Source organism: Strix uralensis, chromosome 5 (assembly GCF_047716275.1).
Source record: "Strix uralensis isolate ZFMK-TIS-50842 chromosome 5, bStrUra1, whole genome shotgun sequence".
In the NCBI taxonomy this organism is placed as follows: Eukaryota; Metazoa; Chordata; class Aves; order Strigiformes; family Strigidae; genus Strix; species Strix uralensis.
In genome coordinates, this window is record NC_133976.1 from 22,538,529 (window position 1) to 22,559,697 (window position 21,169).

Genomic DNA, 21,169 nt, shown 5'->3' on the forward strand with positions numbered 1-21,169 from the left:
AAGCTGTGTTGTAACTGGAAAGTGGCCAAGGATAAGCAGTTTTGTAATGGGTTGTGTGTTAGATCATGACCTTGGTTATTGTCATTTCTGTGCTGAGGCTCAGCTCCCCAACATAGCATGCAATGATTGGAGCCAAGAAAGCAGTGTAACACAGCAGTAGGCTGTTCCCTGAGGTGGCACGGCCACCATGGCACAGGCATTGATTATATGAATTCTCCCTCTGAAATCTCTGGCATAATTTTCTTGCTCGTATTGTCTGCTTGAAAGAGCACCTGGAATCACCCCAAAGCATCCTCTTATGCAATCAGCTGAAGCTAAAAATCAAATTCTTCAACGAGAATTGACATTGAAATGGTTGTTATTGGTGGTGAAGCTCTGGTTAAAAATCAGTCCATGAATTCAGTCTGAAGTTAACTAGTTTAAGTACTGGAACAATTTTCATAGAGGCCTGGAAAAAAATAAATGAGGAAAGAGATAATGAAAGAGATAAGAAAAGATAACTGATTTCAGCTTTTAGATTCCTGCCTGATAGTGAAGCAGTTTTGAAAGACAACTTTGAATAAATTAAAATTCACCTGAAAGACAAATACTGATACTATGTCCCTCTTCCCATCCAATGACAAATTATGTCTTTCCACATAAACAGTTGGGGGATGCAAATGACTGAAGTAAAACAGATAACAAATTACTAAATTAAAATAAAGAACTGATAAGAAGAAAATGAAGAAACTACTTCTGAAGCCAGTTTCTCACCACAAGGACCATGCAGAGCAAAATAAACATTTTAATATCTCTGGCAAAATAAACGAGGAAAAACTGTGTCATCACAATGCAATAAAACAAATTATGTCTATGGGCTTTTTTTTTCCCCGATGGAAGCTAAGAGAAGAGAAGGGCTAGAGAGGGTGCAGAGGTGGAAGCCAATCTTTGGTCTGTGTGGCTGGATCGAAGGACACTATGAACAGAGCAGGAGATAATTCTTTGGGCAATACTGGGAGAAGTATTAATACAAACTAATACCTCTGTAATAAGGAAAACCAAGCCAGTAAAGCCAAGTCACTTTCAAAGTCAGAGTTCACAATCAAGCAATCACAGAATCACAGAATTGTCTAGGTTGGAAAAGACCTTGAAGATCATCCAGTCCAACCATCAACCCAACATTAACAGTTCCCAACTACACCAGATCGCTCAGCACTATGTTGACCCAACTCTTAAACACCTCCAGGGATGGGGACCCCACCACCTCCCTGGGCAGCCCATTCCAACGCCTAACAACTCGTTCTGTAAAGAAATGCTTCCTAATATCTAGTCTAAACCTTCCCTGGTGCAACTTGAGGCCATTCCTTCTTGTCCTATCGCTTGTTACTTGGTTAAAGAGACTCATCCCCAGTTCTCTGCAACCTCCCTTCAGGTAGTTGTAGAGGGTGATGAGGTCTCCCCTCAGCCTCCTCTTCTCCAGACTAAACAACCCCAGTTCCCTCAGCCGCTCCTCGTAAGACCTGTGCTCCAGACCCTTCACCAGCTTCGTTGCCCTTCTCTGGACACGCTTGAGTAATTCAATGTCCTTTTTGCAGTGAGGGGCCCAAAACTGAACACAGTAATCGAGGTGCGACCTCACCAGTGCCGAGTACAGGGGTAAGATCACTTCCCTGTCCCTGCTGGCCACGCTATTTCTGATGCAAGCCAGGATACCATTGGCCTACTTGGCCACCTGGGCACACTGCTGGCTCATGTTCAGCCAGCTGTCAATCAACACCCCCAGGTCCCTCTCTGACTGGCAGCTCTCCAGCCACTCCTCCCCAAGCCTGTAGCGCTGCTGGGGGTTGTTGTGGCCCAAGTGCAGCACCCGGCATTTGGCCTTATTGAAATTGTCCCTCCTTAGAAATTACCTTTTGTGTGTGTATATGTGGTCCCTGAAGACTTGGCTCTGCAACTCATACCTCAGTCATTACCTCATAGGAAGGGATAATTTGACAGCAGATATCTCCTTTGTATTTTGTTTCAGAAGGTACCACATTAGTCATAGGTTCCTCTCATGCACATTCCTCTTTTATATATCATTTTAGCATTCTTCTCCTTTTGTTCCCCTTGCATCTAAGTGGAATTGAGATTTTTATAGGAAAAAAGAAAAGGATTTGCAAACTTGCATTCACTTCCCCATTCTTGTCTTTGGAAAGTGGAAGGACATCCTGCAGGGTCTGATGTTGCTATATTAGTAAGTAAAGTAAAGTTAGTCAAAAAATCAGAGTTAAAAAGCTGTGAGGTAAAAATGGCAGTGCTTCCTGTTCTGACTGTGGTTTTGTGTTCAGATTGGAAGAATGTTTTAGGAACCCTGGAGCTGAAACAGAAGCATCATTAAAAGGAAACTGTTGAGGGTGATCTATAGTAGATAGAAGTGAGTAGGAAATGGGTGTCTGAAGAGAGATGAGAAACAAAAGGGATCTCAAAAATGTACTTAGCTGCCTTGACAGAAAAATATTAGGGAGCTGTGGATTTCAAGCTTTGCAAAAACTTTTATGATGATTCATGACCACGTTCCCATTTTTCCCCTGAAAGCTCTATGTGGAGTAACTCTAGGGGAACCAGAGGAGCCACACCTATGGAGAATGCAACCAAGCCCCACAGCCACCACTGGTTTTCACCACTAGCAAATCCACCACTGCTTTTTATGAGGAGAATAATTCCCAGTAAATAATATATCATGAAGCACCATGGTATAACAGATTATCTGTAAGCTTTCATTTTCTTTTATGAATCCATATTTCTTTTCCAACGAAGCAGCAGGGAGGTAACCCCCAGGGTAATGCCTCCACCTCAGGATGAGCAGCTCTCCTCTGGCATGAGAAACAGCCCAAATAGAGCCTCACCTGGGCCTGCTCTCAGTACCTCATGTGTTAATCAACATTGCATACATACGTGTTTTCTTTATGAAATGCATGTTAGAACAGGAAGGTAAAGCATTTCATGTATCTATTATCTATCCTCTTTTCCAAATAAATGCTTTGGAGACATTTTCCTGGCACACAGTACAATCTGTCAGCCTGAAAGCTGGCCCAGGCCCCAGGTTCTGCAGTCTATTTTCATCACATTCAGCAAAAATGTCACACTCCCCCTCCCACTGAAGCTGCAGTTCTGCCTTTACAGGTACCACAGCACAGCCATACACTGAGGGGCCAGGTCTTGGGCTCTGACTGAGGGACTCCCATTCCTTCCTATGAGTTACTGAAATGCCAGCCAAAGGCAGATCAGAGACACATCAGTGTCGGGGTGTTGGACATAATAACTTTGCATTGAGGTTCAGTCTCATCAGTCCCCAGAGGGAATTTCCAGCCTTGTTCGTCCTCCTCACTGTACCTCAAGCCTCTACTTTGCATTAATTTTTGCATAGGTGGATGGGAGTCCCTCTTCCCCCTCCTATTTTCTATCAGACCCAAAAGGTGATTTGTGCAATTCCCAAATTCTGGAGATGGGGCAGTACAAAAAGTTAATACCGGAGCTCAGACACACATGGCATTAGCAATCACCTGGCTTCACATCCTACTGGATAAGCTAACTTCCAAATCATCACACTGTAACCTCCAGTACTCAAGTGCACCAAGAGAGGGAAGGCCTCTGTTTCTTCTTCCCTTTGTCACTTTTAAGGGGAAAGAGAGAATGAGCTGCTGCTGAGGAGTTCAACTGGGCCTTGAGAATACAAAGAGCAATGGTGTCCAGAGAGTTTTCCAAATGGCCTGTCTTGAAAATCAAAGAGACTGACAGATGTCAAGGAATGAATAAACAAACAAATGAAAAAACAAACAAGCAGATAACTAAGTGTCCTCGATATTGTATGGAGAATTTTGCTATGCAGTTTCAGAGGCACCATGCAATTGTGGAAGTACATTTCAACACAAGTTGTAATTCCCCCTATCAGACTCCCAAATGCAGCAAGACTTGAGCCTGGGCCCAACAGGTAGTCTATTCTTTCCTTACCAGTCATTATGGTTTGAATGCTGTGTTCAGTTTTTCACAATTAATCAAATAAATGCTAAACCTACGCAGTTGTTAAGAAACACTTGATAAAAATCACAGCTGAGAAGGTGAAGGAGAATGACTAATCCAAAGCAAACAGTACTTTGCATAAATTAAGAAATAAATACAGGGAGACATATTATTCATTGCAGAGCACTTCCCTTTGGAGCACTCCATGGTTAATTGCAAGTCAGTGGAATGCCATTCCACAGTTTTCATTTTTGGCCCCAGCTGTGCTATTAAGCAATCTATCTGAAGACAATGATGTCTTCTAGTGACAAAAAACTGAGGATGAGATAGAGGGCATGGAAATGGTATCCAGCAGTTTAAAAAGAAATATTGATGTAAATTTTTACTGCTGCAGAGGGAGCTCATGTTGGTTTCTCAACTGTTCAACATGCTTGTAAATTATCTAGGTACTGATATAAAACATTTGCCAATGATGCTAAGGTATTCAATCTGAATATGACAAATTGCAAATGGGTTTCACAACAGTGAGCAGCTGGTAATAAAATGGTAGGTGATATTCAATGCTGATAAATAACGTGAAGTATGTGGGAAAAAACAATCCTAACTTCACAGCTACAGAAAACACCATTGACACCACCACCACCACCATCACCACCCCTACCGTGAAACCTTAACTACATGCAGAATGTATCCTGGGATGGCTCACAGTAACTCAGTAGACTCATGAAAAAAAAAGCTACCATAATGAGTAGGTTGCAAAAGTTTTCTAAAGCTGCCTATCTTGAAGAAAAATATTGTAGTCCATATATGATATAGTCATGTACAGCCTGCTCTAGATAGAAGTGATTTAGATTGGAGGATCAGGACTATTTTCCCTTAAAAGCTGACTACGTAAAGAGCACAGTGTTATAACAGTGCATACAGTGCATGGGTGCCACCATCTACGACAACCTACTTACCATACAAACATCCAGGTAAGGAGCAAACAGCCTCTGGCTGGGTCTTCCCTGCAGGGTGACACAGGAGCATATTAACATGCATGTAAGTGTTACCAAAAACCATCTAATACAAGGGAAGTGCCGGCAGTTGTCTTTTTTTTTTTCCTTCTGATTTTGCTCAGTTAAAGAAGTAAAAATGAAGCATCCATCTCTTCTGTCCAGTCTACAAGAAGCAGGGTCTGCACAGAGCATAAACCTGCATTTTTTTGTAATATAGTGCTAAGCTCTGATTTAGCCATAAACACTAAGCAATGAGATCTTGGATTTCTAACAGTTCCATGTTGCCAACAGTCCAGTACTTAATAGTACTGGTTAAAAACATGCATGTAGTTTCCAGCATTATTAGGCAGGGAACAGAGAACAGGACCGAACATCACTATGCCACTGTATAAATTCATGAAGCACTCATATTTTGAATACTGTATACAGTTCAAGTGATTTCCATATAAAGAATGATTAAACGTACTAGAGTTCTTCAAACTGACAAAAAGATCAGGAGGAGATAACATAGAGGTCAATAAAGCATAAGGAGTGTGAAAAAATCAGTACAGAGAAACTTCATTATCCCTTTCAATGCAAGAGCTAGAGGGCAGCTAGAGCTAGGTAAATGGCATAGTGGCTAGTGACAGGTTTAAAGCAAAGACATATACTTCACATATCACTTGCTTAAACTGTGGAGTCCCTTGCCACAAGAAACAGAAAATTTGAGTTTACATGAGTTCAAAAAAAGACTGAGGTAAATTTGTATAAGAAAAACCCTCTCAGAGATATTAAACACCAAAAAAAAAAAAAATTAATTCTTCAAGTTCTTAAGAAATGGGCATTGAAGTTGGGGAGTATTACCCTATGCTTGTCCTGACTATCTGCAGACGTACGTGTTGAAGACAGAGTACAAGCTAGATGAACCTTTTACTTGACGCAGTACACACTCTCATATGTCCTTGTACAAAGTCAGGAAGCCTGAGGTGACTGGGTAGAAATGTGAAAAAGGTAATAGTGCAGAGAAGGTCTGCTGACAGTGTGCATTGAAACCCTGGCTAACTCATCAAGATTGGTTTTGGAGTGCTTCACAACAGGTAATGAAGGATGGGATTTACAGGGGAAAAGATCTGACTTTTTCTACCTCTGTCTGTGATTCCCTACATTCCCCAGAAGTACTTTTTACTTCTGGCTTCTCAGCCCCAGTTTCCCAGATGCCAATCAGCTGGGCTCCAAGAACAGGAGAGAAAATGCAGTGTTGTATGGCAAAAAGAGAAGGCGTGTCTCTAGCTCCAGCCCCACAATCCTCCAGGATGGACTCGATTTGGAGATGGCATAAAGGGAGGTGGCTTGTCTCATCATGCGATAGAACATGGTTGAAGGAGGAGCATCTTTGTCACAGCACACAGTCCTGGCAACTGTGAAAAAGTAGCTACCCCCACAAAATACCAGGACTGCATCCTGCCCTGAGTTATATCGATGGGGACCTAAAGTCGAGTCTTTAGGGGAACTAGCAAGGATGACAGCAAAAGCATGGAAGCTCATACTGTCCTGATCCAGAGCCCATCAAAATTTGCCTAGTGAGGAACAGACTTTGATTTCTCATGCTTCTATACCATATATATCATTTGTACTCTCTGAACAAAACCTATAATTACCCACATTTCAAAAGCTGTTCTGTATGTCTCATAGTCTAAAAACTTGCTTTCCACTTACCTGGAAATGAATCATTGGACTTCATAGGAGAACTAAGAGTTTTTGTGCTTCTGGGAAATGAAACTCAGTAGTGTGCATATATTGCCAAGCAAAAAGTAGCACAAAAGACAAATGGAATCCATATTTGACTGGGATTTACTACTAATTACTACAGATGACTTACAGAGCAGAGGCTTACTTTCCTTGGGCAGGACAAAGTCTGTTTTCTTCATGACAATACTAAGTAAGCAGTAAATGATGATGTTTCTGCAGGCATAGTGACTGTTGCTGTCAAGCAGTGGTTCACAGGGCAGATAATACACAAGAGAAAGTTTCTTGCGATGTTCATTCTTTGTCTCCCTTTGTCTCACACTTCACACACATGAACACACACACACCCTTCACAAAAATTCACAACTGTCAGATTAGACATGGAATGGGAATTGTGGTTGTGAACTATATTACAATGACCATTCTTTAAGAGACCCTCCCACTTTGCTGGAGTTTTTTAGAATTCCATAAAATTGCCTATTATTACATTTAAAAGCAGTTTCTTTACAGACCTTAAGATATAGATAAGGGAATGCTGCTGCCCTGTATGCTAAGTCTTACACAAACCTATCTCCAGGAAAGACTTGATGCAATAGTTCTTCATTTTTGTGAGCTGGAACCACAATATTGGAGTATTTAATGGAGAAAGAGAATGAAACCTTGTGAGAATCTAAACCAAATTAGCCTGCAGTGTCTGAGTCTTATAAAATACCAGAAACATAGATGGTGGCTTACATTCTTCAGACACAGTCACTACTTTTCTCCTGTAATGATACAGAGCTTTGGTAAGCTAGAGTACAGCAGAGCATCCATTCAGGAATCACAGAGTCCTCTTTCATCTGAGGTAATGACACAACAGCAGCAATTTTTGTACAGCTATTTCCCTTGATACCCAATGTATCTGCACCAAGCAGATAATGACAGGTGATAAACAGCCCTCACAATTACATTTACATTATCTTTGTGATCTTTTCCATAGAGTAGATCTTAGTCTGCAATATCAGTTTGTGCAGATTAGGTTGTATATATGCTGTTCTAGGGCTCTTTCAAGAGCAGACTGGCTATATCCACACCCCCCCAAAAGGAGGGAAAATACCCTGGAGCTTAAGCTGTGCCCATGCTTTGTCTCAGATGTGAAAGGTTAGTTTGCTGCAAATGAAAGCCCTGGAGTAAACTACTATGTATATAATATGGATGATCAGAACCCTGAAGTAAACTGGAACAATAAAGTTTCACCCTAGGGACTACAAAATATTTCTTAGACAAAGAAAATAACAAAATATCAGAGTTTTGTATTCCCCAAAGACTGGGGTCATTTCACAATGACTCTTCAGACCCAGTTTCCTGAAAGTTGTCCCTGTATCACTTTTAAGTGCCTGATAAGAACTTTGTAGCAACTGGAACACATTTACCTCAGCATCCTGTTGGTGTTTGTCTCTCCAAAGTATTCCTTTAAGTTAATTCCAGCTGGCTGTGATTGAAAGGGCGGCCTCCTTGGAGGCATTCCACCTCATGGGACAGCAAGAAAAATAGGAGGACAAGAGAGAAAGAGATAAGCTCATTAATAATTTCATTCATGCAAGAACAGATCTCCAGAGCCATTTATGGACTAGAGAAAGGCAGAGGAACAAACCTTTCACTCTGAACTTCAAGAGTTGTTCTCAGAGAAGAAAAGTCAGAAGACTGCTTGTCAGGGAGGAACTAACACATGCTTCAGCTGTGAAGGCATAGGTTCTTGATTTGCCCCTGGCATTTGTTGGACTTTAGGCTTGCCACAAAGGCCTAAATCCCACCCCCCACCCCCCCGCCCCAAGGTAACCAATTCAAGAACTTGTGAGTTCATTTTCATGTGGAGGCCAGATGGAGCTGCAGTGGAACAGCTCCCAGGAAGGAAAATTAGCAAACAAAATTAAAAAACAATGCAATAAGATGGCATCTGAAGGTTTTGCAGCCACAGTTGAAGAACATAAAGTCAAGCAGAAGAAAAATGTTTGTTGGATTTGACTGCAGTTTTTACTGACAGACTGGGAAGCCCTGTTGTGGCACTTCTTTTTGAAAGTGGGGATGATGTCTGGTGAGCTGGCCAGCATCAACTAACTGTTTGGTGAATATTTTTCTGGCAGTAGAAGCAGATGAAGTCTGATCATCTTGGAGCTTACAGATAAAGGTGATCTGTAATACACCCTTAAAGTGCTAGAAATGTGCAACTAGAAAGAAACTTGAGGGTCACAAAACATCACAGAAGTCAGCTGCCTGAAAACAGGCCAAAGGATTTGAGTCAGGCTAGGTATTTATGACAGCTTTCTGCCCATCACTAACTCACAGAAACTTAAAGGAACATAGGAAGATACCTCAGCTTGAATCACAAAAAAACCCCACAGTCTCTGATGGAAGGCACCCCAAATGATGTAGCTCATTTGGCTCAGCTCAGTCTCATACTTTAAACAAGCCAAGACAGAAAAGTGAATTTGGGAAACACAGCTCAGATAACACTGCAGAACATATATCCAGAAAAAAAGGCTGAAGTTTTGTTTCTATAGCAAGGTGAGGACAGATACCAGATTGCTGTCTGTGCTCTGACTTGGCCAGAGCAAGTTATAGTCAATCTGGAAACTACATTAGTGCTGTGGTCGAAATGATCTATTCTGCCTTTCAGTAAATATTATTAGTTTAGGCATACTCCCACACAAATATACTTAAGTGACTTCCAGGACTCAGATACACAGACATCTTAGAGCACAAACAGAAGAAGCTTGCATGGTCTAGAAATATTCTGAGATATTCAGACACTCATGGTTGTAAGGTTCATCAGCATAACCTGGGCAGCGTACAGATAAGGAACTGGGTAGATAAAAGAACACATCAATGGAACAAGCAGAACATTTAAGTGTTATTATGATATTGGTATCTGCAGACATACAGAGAAAAATGTCTTCCAGGGTGAGCAGGCAACAGCCCAATCTGAAGGCAGTGAGTTGGCCAAGATCTTGCAGATTAAAAAAATCAATGAGTAGAAACTACAGATGTAGGAACACATTCTGGATTTCACAAAGAATGTGAACAGAGAGCAGAAGAGGAAGAGCCCCTGGAGAGGAAGCTGGCTGACACAGAAGTCCAACACTGCAATAGAGGAAGAGATTCATTATAATATTAAGTAACTAAAGAAAGTGAAAGTTCTCCTTCTAAAAATAAAGGGAAACTGAGAGTAATGCAAAAAATGAAAGAAACAGCTCTGTCAAGTTCCAGTGTTTTTAAAGGGGAAAATGGTCATGAAAAGACTATTAAAGCTATATGGCTGTTGTGTAACTCAGTGTTTCTCCACTCATTTGAATCACACCTTTGCTTTCTCTCCCCACTGTTAGAACTTACTGAAGAAGAAAAAAAATGGCAGGCTGTTTCCACACCTCTTCTAACTCATGATCTGCACTTATGCTGAGGCATAAGATGACTTGCTGAGGACCTGACAAACTGTGAAGTCCTGTAGGTAAGGAGCCCATAGACACACTGAAGAGGACTCCTTGTCATACAAGGAGGTTCTGGGTCTGTTTGCCTCCCACTCACCATGACATTGTGCTCCATGAAGGAGGGGACAAGATAGCATAGGACAGTGATGAAGGTGAGAAGCAACCAGGTAGGACAAATGAAAGCTCTGGATGCAGAGCAGTACATGCCTGGTTCCTCTCCACTCACATTCCCATTTCACCTGGAGGTTCTGAGTGAGGAGTAGATCTAAACCAGCAATGTGAATCACACCTGCACTGGCTGGCTTCATCTCCCCCTTCCCTCTTCTGCCTCACAATCTTTGTCCCCTCCAGTCCATCTCCCCTGCCCCACCTTCCAGTCATCCCTGCCTCCACTTCCGGATGTCCACCTAATTCTTCACCCTTTGTGAAGGCTTCCTTCTGTAGACTTCATATACACTGTTTCCTGCTGAGTGCTTCTCCCTACCTGTGCCCATAGATTGCTCAAGGTACATTCTTCCCATCTTTCATCTAGTCATCCTATCTCTGGGCCTCCTTTTACCTTTCATCCTTTCTTATTCCAGATACATCCCATCAGAGAACCTCTCATGCAAAAGCTGTTGCCCAAGCAAAAACCCAGCTTCAGAATGCATACAAGCTATGAGAGAAAAGCTTGGAAACCTCTGCAGTGGGTGTTTAGCCACTGAACATGTACTAGAAGTTGTGAAATATATGAGAATAGTGGCTAGGTAATAATAGTGTAATAGTGGCTAGGTACTCAAAGGTAAGAGCTTTTTGATTATACTGGAAACAGTATGAAAAGGTCCAAAATCTTACAGCACTCGTGTGGAGACAGCAATGTGGAACATGATCCCATCCCAAGCTGATTTCAAAAATGATACCTTTAGAAGTTATATAGGAACTTACACAGCTTTAAAAGAGGATGGTTTAGGTTTCATTAGTCAGGAGGTATTCAACGGCAGGAAATATATCTTACATATTCAACCTGTTGAAAGATGCAGTCTAGTGAAATTATCATCTGCTTTTCAGTATTATTGTATCAGCTGTATACTAAGGAGTCCTTTAGTCCAATGTAAGATGGAGAGCAGATGAGATCTGTCTTGACACTGATGGTTCCTAGAAAATCAAAATTTCTAGAGTTCTTGTGAATCCAATAGAGGAACTGCTCCTTGCTCATTTAATTAAAGTTTTTTAAAAGTGGCACTTAGTGCCACATAAAAGGGCCTATTCCTGCAAAATGTGATCCAGTGATACTGACAATGGCTTGGAGCAGCAGAAAACCAGAAGAGGGATGGGAGTACTAGTTCCCACTGTTGCTACTGGACTTGTTCCAGTACTGCACTAAACACTGCAGCATTACATGTTTGCACTAAAGGGCTTTCTGGTTAAGAGAGAAAAATTGTTTTCTTAATCCAGGAAAGATATTTTATGTACAATAAAAAACTTACAGGGGATATGAGATATAAGATAAAGTCACCGTTTTTTAAGGCCAGCTGTTACAGAATATGAGTAAAGGGAATTTGCTCATTGCAACTTTTCACAGTAAATTGAAGAAAATAAATTATCTTCTGTTTCGTAGGCACAGATACGTGATCAGCTTGCAGTGTTACATTACAGTTCGGTCAATCTGCTATCTAAGGAACTAACAGGAGCAGCACTGTAGCCCCTATAGCTGGGCTGCTTCCCTTCTGCTGGCTCACACATGCCTGACTTTGTAGTTCAGGAAGTGAAATCAGCAGTAAACCCTGCAAAAGTAGTCATTATTTCTCTTCCCATTTATTTCTCTGAAGTAGATTATCAGAAGTCCAGAAAAGAGATGGGTCAGGAACACAGACTGCAGAGCACTGGACTAGATCTGCTGTGGCTATTATTACGGCTTAGTGAATACACAGCTACTCATTAGGGTGTGGCAATTCAAGCATACCACACAACTATAACTTGCTATCAAGGAAATGTATCCACTACTGCAAATAAAGACATCCAAAATATTGCTGCAGCATCAGTCTGGTTTCCCACACGAGACCCAGTGTGGGTGTGGCAAGTGCAAATAAATCCCTAAATAAGTGGAGGAAAACTACTTTAGTTTATGTGGTAACTTTAAATTATAGTTTCAGGTTTGTGTAATGCATTAGACACAACTGAAAGTCTTCTGAAGAGATTAGTACAAAGCATCTATCAGTGTTTTTGCTATACCTCAATGATATTCTGATATATACTAATATCGGAAGAACTGGGACATTGATGCTCTGTGATAATAGTAAGAATGTACAGATGACATGAAAACAAAATAACTGCAGGTTGTCTCAAAATAGGGTGATTGGACTGGGCCCACAATAAGCAAGAAGGGAATTTCCTTCAACAAAAGAATGGAGGCTCTACAGAATTAGCCAAGTCTATAGGCAATCACATAGGGGAGTTTTGCATTTGACTGTTATTACAGCACATTTACTTGTGCATCAGTCAATTCTGCAAAACTATTGCATAGTTTGGGTGAGAAAATAAAATATTTCAGTGGTCAGCAGAGGAAAATGAATACTTTTAGAGTTGGGAAAGGTTCTCATACCTTCTTTCAGGATTGGCCTACCAACGTTTAAAATGTTATGTAAAAAAGAACAAACAAACAAACAGAACACTTTATTTTTGTAGCTGTAATGTCACAAGGACAGTATTATCTGGTAGCTTAGTAATGCAGAAGTCTTTAATTTCTCTAGAAAAGGAAGCACCCAAGTGGAATTCCTTCCTGTGTGTTACATGTACAGGGTGGTCCAAGTCACTACTTGAGAGAGTGGGAAGAGGTAGTCTCAGGTGGAGCAGGAATTTGTAATCAGAAAAGACAATATTTACCTGAAGTAGCGTATTAGAATCAGGACTCAAAGATCAGTTTGGGAGTCAATCAGAAAACCTACCAGCAATTTTCTCACTACACAAACACAAACAGGCAGACCTGAGCCAAAGTATGGAAATACTATTATTTACAAATATTGCTGTAAACAGGAATATCTCAATGGTAAGCACTTAGGCTAAGTTGTCTAGGCTCCCTCTAAAACAAGTATCCAAGCAGAATGAAGTGTGCTTGGGAAGTACCTATCTGTCTGCAGTGGCCATCATGGGAGCCTAGACTACTACCTTTGAATGAACACTTTACTTTCAGACAGTTAATTTAAGTGACATGTCTGCTATGTTCACCATTCATGCTTTCCTGTAAAGCCACATGAAAGTGATCAGGACCATGGCTGGTCACATCCTCTTTGCTATTTCCATCACTGCAGCCAACAAGAGAAGATATACTGCAAGAGATTTAGTGTCTGTGCAGCTGAAACAGGACCTTATCATTGAAAGCATCGAGCATCAGTACAGCTATAGTTGCTTCAGGACCTCTTATGAACTTCTCATTGGAGGCTGTGTTTTGTCTTCGCTACACTTAGGTTTTCAGATCCTGCCACACCTGTAAAACTTTAATTCATTTTCAGTCTGAGGACATATTCAAACAGTTGATCTTAAGACTTTGCTGCAAAAAAAAAGCACACTGTACAAATCAACCTTTCCTACAGAAAAGACTTTTCCACTGGAGGAAAGTCAAGAGAATAGTGTTATGATGCTCTCTCAGTTGAATGGCTGAATGACTTGTTTCTGGCTGCAGTCTGGAGGGTATTAAAGGAAAAGCAGATGTCCGAATAGATCAGTGCTTCTATTTCACAGCCAAAGCAAGTAACTAAATGCTTCAGGAAAGCTGCCTTGCCGCCTCTGCTTTTGGAGCTGTAGCACTGCTTGGAATAAGAATGTATCTAACATATGTGTCGTCTATGCAATGAAGCTTTGATATCAAAGGAGTCAAGCAGAATTTGTCCTCTTCAGGGCACCTCAAAACCCTCATGTTTCAAAACAACAGATATGTCTCTTACACCATATTTGTCTCCTGTAAATTGGTCTTTGAAAGTCTTGAAACAAAAAAAAACATTCAGATGGAATTTTTTTTTTATTGATCAGCTTCTTGTTCCAGACCCTTACTCCCCACCCATATTCCTGATCCCCCATGAGCAATTCCACATGGTTTCAGGATTTGCTATTAATCATCTTTTAGTTGGCTTTATTTCCTTGTTACACAACAGGAAGTAAGGATGTTTGACAGGAGTATTCAGTGAAATAAAGGCCAAATGTTTGATAATCAGTACAGTGTGTAATATTCTCAACAATGGAGTATAAATACTGATATAATGGGAAAAAAAACTTAAATTCTTTCCACTAAACTATTTCCTTCTAGACTGGATTTCCACATGACAGTTTTAAATAGCTATGAAACAAAAGACATGTACCTTCTCAGACAAATAGGACAGTTATGTCCAAATCGAATACAAATGCAAACACAGAAAGCAGTTGTTAGACATATTTAAGGAGTATGGTCCGTCTAGGTGAGATCATCAGAATGGCATCAGAAAACAAAGGAAATTACAAAGAACATTAATGTAACAAAGCTGAGAAATCTTCCTTCATTCTTCATTTCTCAAAATGTTTTGCTTCTGGTTTAAAAATGAAGGTTACAAATAAGAAAATCTGAAATACTTGTTCCATAGGTACACAAGGTACTATGAATGTACTCATTTATAACATATTGTATATAAAATATTAATTTAGAAGGAAAATGTGAACCTGATTCTCTAAGTGATCTAAGACTTTTTTGTTTTGAAATACTGGGAAATGAGGCACAATAATACAGCTTCTTTTGGATATGTTAGAATAGGTTTGGCTTGCTAAATTCTTCACTCATGAGAATAATGTCAGTAATTAGCAGAAACTACTAACATGAGATATGACCAGTTAGACAAGACTTGCAAGTTGAACCAAAATACAACTTGATGTTGAGAAGATACTAAGGACCTTGAAAATGTGTTCTTAAATTCAGTGCACGGAATGCACACTCTTCATTCTAGGGGAAAAACAGAAGAGGAAAGAAGATTGGCTTCTTTTCTCTGAAGTGTGAGAGTTCATTTCATTCATATACAGTTGGAGTTAAATAACAAATCTAACCATCTGTCTACAGTTTGTGGACTTGACTGTCACAGTCCAAACAGCACTCATATGAACAAGTGAACAAAACCAAGATACTTTATTCTGTAATGATATCTTCTGACAAGGGAAAAGACTGCCTCAAAGCAAAATGGTAGCCCCTTTCTCAACCACATGACTTGCGTAACTTCTGCAAAGCTGCGTGTTTTTTCCATCTTTGAACAAGGGCTTTTCAGAGCATCTCTATTCTCTCCGGAGTTCTAAGTTGCTCCTGCTATTCTAGATCGCCTCTGAAAGGGTATCCTTAAAGGAAGGGCATTTTAAGAGCTCTGGGTCTACCAAATCATACATCTATGGGCTGCATTAATTACTGATTTGATTACAATTTAGGAATAGGTGTTTTGCAAAGGGCTGTGAGAATGAAAAGAAGCACTGGAACAGCTGAGCAGACACATCTAATGAGTGAGAGCACAGAGGGGACTGATCTGCCTGCAAATGTCAGGGAAAAAGCAGGGGGCAGGTGTAAATAATGTGAATGTCATGCTCAGCAAATCTGAGATTGTTCTAGGGCTCTTGAAGGTTGTCTTGTTACTTTACAAGCTTCTCACTTCCGCTGGTTACTTGTCTCCCTTTGTCCTCTCTCCATGGTAGCAAGGCAGCTACCTCTGATGCCAGACTGCACTGTGGTGCAATAGAGAGAGAGCAAGAGGAGAGAGAGCACACAAGCAAGAGATGTCTTCAGTGGGGACAAGGAAAGGGGAGAGATAGGAACCCGATATTCCTGCTGGCTAGTACAAAATTTGCTCAGACATTGCTTCTGTTCTTTGGAGAGGCCAATGATATGTTTTCAGGATTAACAACACCATCAACTCTCAAAGATGTTTTAAACTATACATTGGATGGATACCTGTGTGTCATGGCCTTTGCTGGGTTTCCATCACCGTATGTCTGACCACAAAAACCTGAAGAAACAAGTTCAAAGGTAGGTTGCCATTTTGTTTTCATTATGATTCATGCATTTGTTCTCACATTAACTGATTTGGGTTATTGTTTCATTCAGAATAGTTAAGTTTCTTTATAATAGGTGAAATAATGTCTCAAAATGTTTAGCTATGTTAAATGGAATCCAGAAAAGTGGCCAAAGGAAAAATAAAATTTAAAAAGAACACAGTTTTGCCTCTAAGTCAATGCTATTAAATGCAAACAAAATTATTTTCCCATTTCCATCCTCTGTAGAGCAAATAAGGCTAAGCCATTCTGATTCCAAAACACAGCTACTGATAGAAAAATGCAATGCATTGCAATATAAGGTATTCTATGTGCCAGAAAACTCCTCTTGCAGCTGGAAAGAGTGTAGTCTTCATGATGGTTAGCTACACTGTTTTTTTTTATAATAGATACTGTCATCACTTGAATCTTGGTTTTGAGTAACAAAATACATGTTAATAACATGGCTCTTTTGGACACACTGATGCTGCTCGGTACCTTTAACAGTGATACTTAACAATTTAAATTTCTATTTTAGAAAGATGTATGCAGTAAATATTTTCACTATTTTCACTATGCCATTATAAGAATTATAAATCTCATTTACTGTGACATTTTGTGTAGTCCAAATTGTCACAAATTACGGAAAAATCTTAGGTTTAATATTCCCTTCACCTTTTTGTGGACTTTCTTAACATCTTAGGTTCAAACACAATAGCATCCCAGTGTAAGAATTATCACTCTTGGTGACATTGTCTTTAAGAAACTTCCATCATTTCCTGATTTTAAAAAACTAGTGCTTGACAAAATATGTTTGCTGTAGAAAATAAGCATTTAAGAATACAAAAATCCTTAGTAGTAATGCTATTACTATTACATTAAAAATCTTACACATGGCAAGCAGTTGATGGCTCCCAACAAGTCATTAAGAACACAGGAATTACAGCAATGAGTTGGACCCACCTAGTTCAGTTTCCCATCTCTGACATTGACTTGTACCATCTGCCTCATAGTGAGGTCTTGGGAACCCCTTCCTGGTCAGCTGACATAGATGGAATTATCCACCTGCTAGTGTGGATCACATTATCCCAAAAATATAAAGTATGGCAGAATCCATGAAGCATGAGGTTAATATCCTCAATACAACAAACACAGTGATCATGCATTACAGTTCTTATATTCTTGATATGCACACAGTTTCTCATATTCTTTTCTGAGTCTCCACAAATTCTTGATCAAAAAGTTCCACATTTAAATCAAATACTGTGCACAAAAAGTTCTTTAGTCAGTTTTTGGTGTTCCACCATTTTCATTTAACATGCTCTCCTACTATATATATAACGATTCTCTCCTACTATAAAGTAGAGGGGGATCCCCAGACTGCCAGCTCTGGAGCCTTTCATTATTTTACACGCTTTCATCATAGCCTTACATTTGTTAAAAGGAAAGTACAAATAAGGAAAATGCATCCAGACTACACGAATCACAATGCTCTGATTATTTAATCGATTCACCTTGAGTGGGCTTGTTACGAGTTTTTAAGTGGAGAAGAAACCTGAACTAGGATTATGCAAGTGCTTTCACAGAGAACATTTAGACTGCAGATTCAAGCCCCCTCCTTTAGTATCAGGCTTCCAAATCTGAAGCTACAGTTAACTGACAGGTATTTTGAGACAGCAGAGAAAATCTGTCATAGAAATCACTGGTTACAATGACCTGGGAGGGCAGGTAGTTTGTTTGGGTGGGTTTGGAAAGATGGTTTTGGCAATACTTAGATTGAGCTTTCTCTCAGCTTGACTCCTTTTAGACTTTTTAGTTCTAAACTAGTCAGTCTACTCCTGTGCTCTTCACAGTAAACCCCACAGCCTTAGTTCACTCTGAACTCACTAACTTCTACAACGCCTTCCTTTCAAGGCTTGAAGATTTCAGAATATTCTGACTCCATGAGTGTATCTAAGTGTGCCTCAAATCATATTTACTGGCCGCTCGAGGCTTGGATGATCACACGCTTTGCTGGGTAAAAAACTGGCTGGATGGCCGAGCCCAAAGAGTTATGATGAATGGAGTTAAATCCGGTTGGCGGCCAGTCACGAGTGGTGTCCCCCAGGGCTCTGTTTTGGGGCCACTCCTGTTTAACATCTTTATTGATGACCTAGACGAGGGGATCGAGTGGACCCTCATTAAGTTTGCAGAGGACACCAAGTTGGGTGGGAGTGTTGATCTGCTCGAGGGTAGGGAGGCTCTGCAGAGAGATCTGGACAGGCTGGAGCGATGGGCTAAGGCCAACTGTGTGAGCTTCAATCAGGCCAAATGCCGGGTGCTGCACTTGGGCCACAACAACCCCCAGCAGCGCTACAGGCTTGGGGAGGAGTGGCTGAAGAGCTGCCAGTCAGAGAGGGACCTGGGGGTGTTGATTGACAGCTGGCTGAACATGAGCCAGCAGTGTGCCCAGGTGGCCAAGAAGGCCAATGGCATCCTGGCTTGCATCAGAAATAGCATGGCCAGCAGGGACAGGGAAGTGATCTTACCCCTGTACTCGGCACTGGTGAGGCTGCACCTCGATTACTGTGTTCAGTTTTGGGCCCCTCACTGCAAAAAGGACATTGAATTACTCAAGCGTGTCCAGAGAAGGGCAACGAAGCTGGTGAAGGGTCTGGAGCACATGTCGTACGAGGAGCGGCTGAGGGAACTGGGGTTGTTTAGTCTGGAGAAGGGGAGGCTGAGGGGAGAACTCATCGCCCTCTACAACTACCTGAAAGGAGGGTGCAGAAAGCTGGGGATGAGCCTCTTTATCCAAGTAATGAGTGATAGGACAAGAGGGAATGGCCTCAAGTTGCACCAGGGAAGGTTTAGACTGGATATTAGGAAGTATTTCTTTACAGAATGGGTTGTTAGGCGTTGGAATGGGCTGCCCAGGGAGGTGGTGGAGTCCCCATCCCTGGAGATGTTTAAGAGTAGGGTCGACATAGTGCTGAGGGATATGGTGTAGTTGGAACTGCCAATGCTAGGTTAAAGGTTGGGCTAGATGATCTTCAAGGTCCTTTCCAACCTAGATGATTCTGTGATTCTGTGATAATAATATCATCACCGTACTTCTGCAGTGGAAGGCAGTACTACTGTCCCATTTGTAGAGGTGGGGAATTAACAGTAGCACTGTGTACCTACTTGCCAATGATTGTTTTTAACTAGTTACCTCATGTACTGACAGCAAGGTAAATATAGGTGTGGCATGCAGAACTTGGCATAGGATGGAAAACTCACCCAGGAAGCAGAGAAAACAGCCAGCCACACAAGTTGCCCTTGCAGTAGCTAATTAAAAGCTAGTCGAGGTATACAAGTCCATTGTCTATAAAGGAAGCTGAGCATATCTAGCTCACATGCAGACCCACATTCAGTCAGGTGAATCCCACCTCAGTTTCCCAATGAAGACATACTTCAGCTGAGATGCTCTCTTCTATACAGTCAAGATCTAATTCTTCTTTTGTTATCGTTCATACTTACCACAGTGGATATCACAGATCTGCAGTGGAACTGAATAATCTACATCAGTCCTCCAGCCCTTTTAAAAGAAAGAATTGAGTCTTATTCCCTTTTCAGCAGAACTGTTACTAAACATTTGTGTTGACAAAATGAGATTTCTTTATTAGTTTACTCAAGTGACTGCACTTTTTAAACTGTTTTTAAATAAATGCATATGGAGACTGCTGGTCTAGTGTATATTTAGTGAGTTGCAACCACTTTTAGGTTTCTAAATGATAAAGCAAGTCAGATGTTTTTTTGAGGAGGGCCGTAGAACTGTATTCTGACAGATATCTTATTTACAGAATAAATTATTTATGCAAGAAAACATCGATATTGCCACCAAATCTGATTTTTCACTAGGGAAAGAACAACTCTCATTACCCAGAAGGCTCTTGCCAATCTCACTTCCATCTTGCCCCTTTCTTCCTAGCAATGAAGGTGAGGCTGACAAGGGCCTTCCTGGGCAGCTGCTGAAGTCTCGCAGCTCTGGCTGTCAGTCTCTCTTGTCCTGGTGTCTGCTAAGAACATTAACTCCAGAGAGGAATAAACCTATCAATCAGCTTCATGCTCATTTTCTATTAATTTTGTCTTAATAAAGTTCAGCTACGGAAATAGTGTGCAAAAATGTCAGAAATAATTTGCTCAGCTCTGCTTTCAAGAGTGCTAATTCTAGCATACTATGCACTTACTGTACTGTTTGCTGTATGTCTAACCTTTTCCAGCTAATGTCAATTTTTGAAAAATTCATCTATGATTTACTTGGATCTTTTGATACCTTGGAAATTTTTATTACAAAGGAACATATAAAATCAGGATTAACAATCTCCTGATGATATTCCTTTATCTGCCACTGACAAAGGAGCAAGATCATGGAGAGCAACTTCTCTGTTAATTAATGTCATCTCAATGAGAGATGGTGGCAGCACATCAAGCTATAAATAATGCTCTTTGCCAACTCCATTTGCACAGTAATCAGATTTGGCTGGGAGGAGAAAGCAGTGAGAGTGCCTGCTGGTTTTCTTTTTTGTGGGTTTTTTTTTTTTTAATGATTTGTTTATCTTGTACAGAGTAGCTGGCAAAATCAAGACACATACCTGAATGCAAATTGTTGACCCACACATTTCCCGTGACATAGTGATTGATACAGAATCTCCCTAATGAAAAGAAAACAAATTGAAAACTATTATTTTCTATACCCTCGAACAATGAAAATGTGTTGTGTCTCTCCAGTTCTTTGGTTTGTTTGACAATAATGCTACATATTCTATTGTGTCAGAAAATTAATAAAGTACATACTCATTATGGAAGGTTATTTATTTTCAGAGATATCCCCAGATCTCAGTGACCATAAGCAGCTGGTGTAGCTTTGCCAAGCACAATTTGGGCAGCACGGGAAGAGGGCAAATGTTCCTGCATTTTATGAAGCATCATAAGGCAGGACACCCTCCCCACCATGGCTGCTCACACTAC

General features: G+C 40.7%; 1 protein-coding gene across 2 annotated transcripts in view; it reads right to left on the reverse strand.

The window, feature by feature from the left end:
• Positions 1-14,143: 14,143 nt before the first annotated feature.
• IL17REL (interleukin 17 receptor E like) overlaps positions 14,144-21,169 on the reverse strand; it is a 48,484-nt gene continuing 41,458 nt past the window's right edge. For both annotated transcript variants that reach the window (XM_074869329.1, XM_074869327.1), the window contains exons 14-17: positions 20,794-20,853; positions 19,679-19,736; positions 16,098-16,152; positions 14,144-15,110 (exon numbers count right to left, since the gene is read on the reverse strand). In XM_074869329.1, coding sequence (XP_074725430.1) covers positions 15,083-15,110; positions 16,098-16,152; positions 19,679-19,736; positions 20,794-20,853 — 201 coding nt within the window. In that variant the 3' untranslated portion in view covers positions 14,144-15,082. The remainder of the gene's footprint in view (positions 15,111-16,097; positions 16,153-19,678; positions 19,737-20,793; positions 20,854-21,169) is intronic.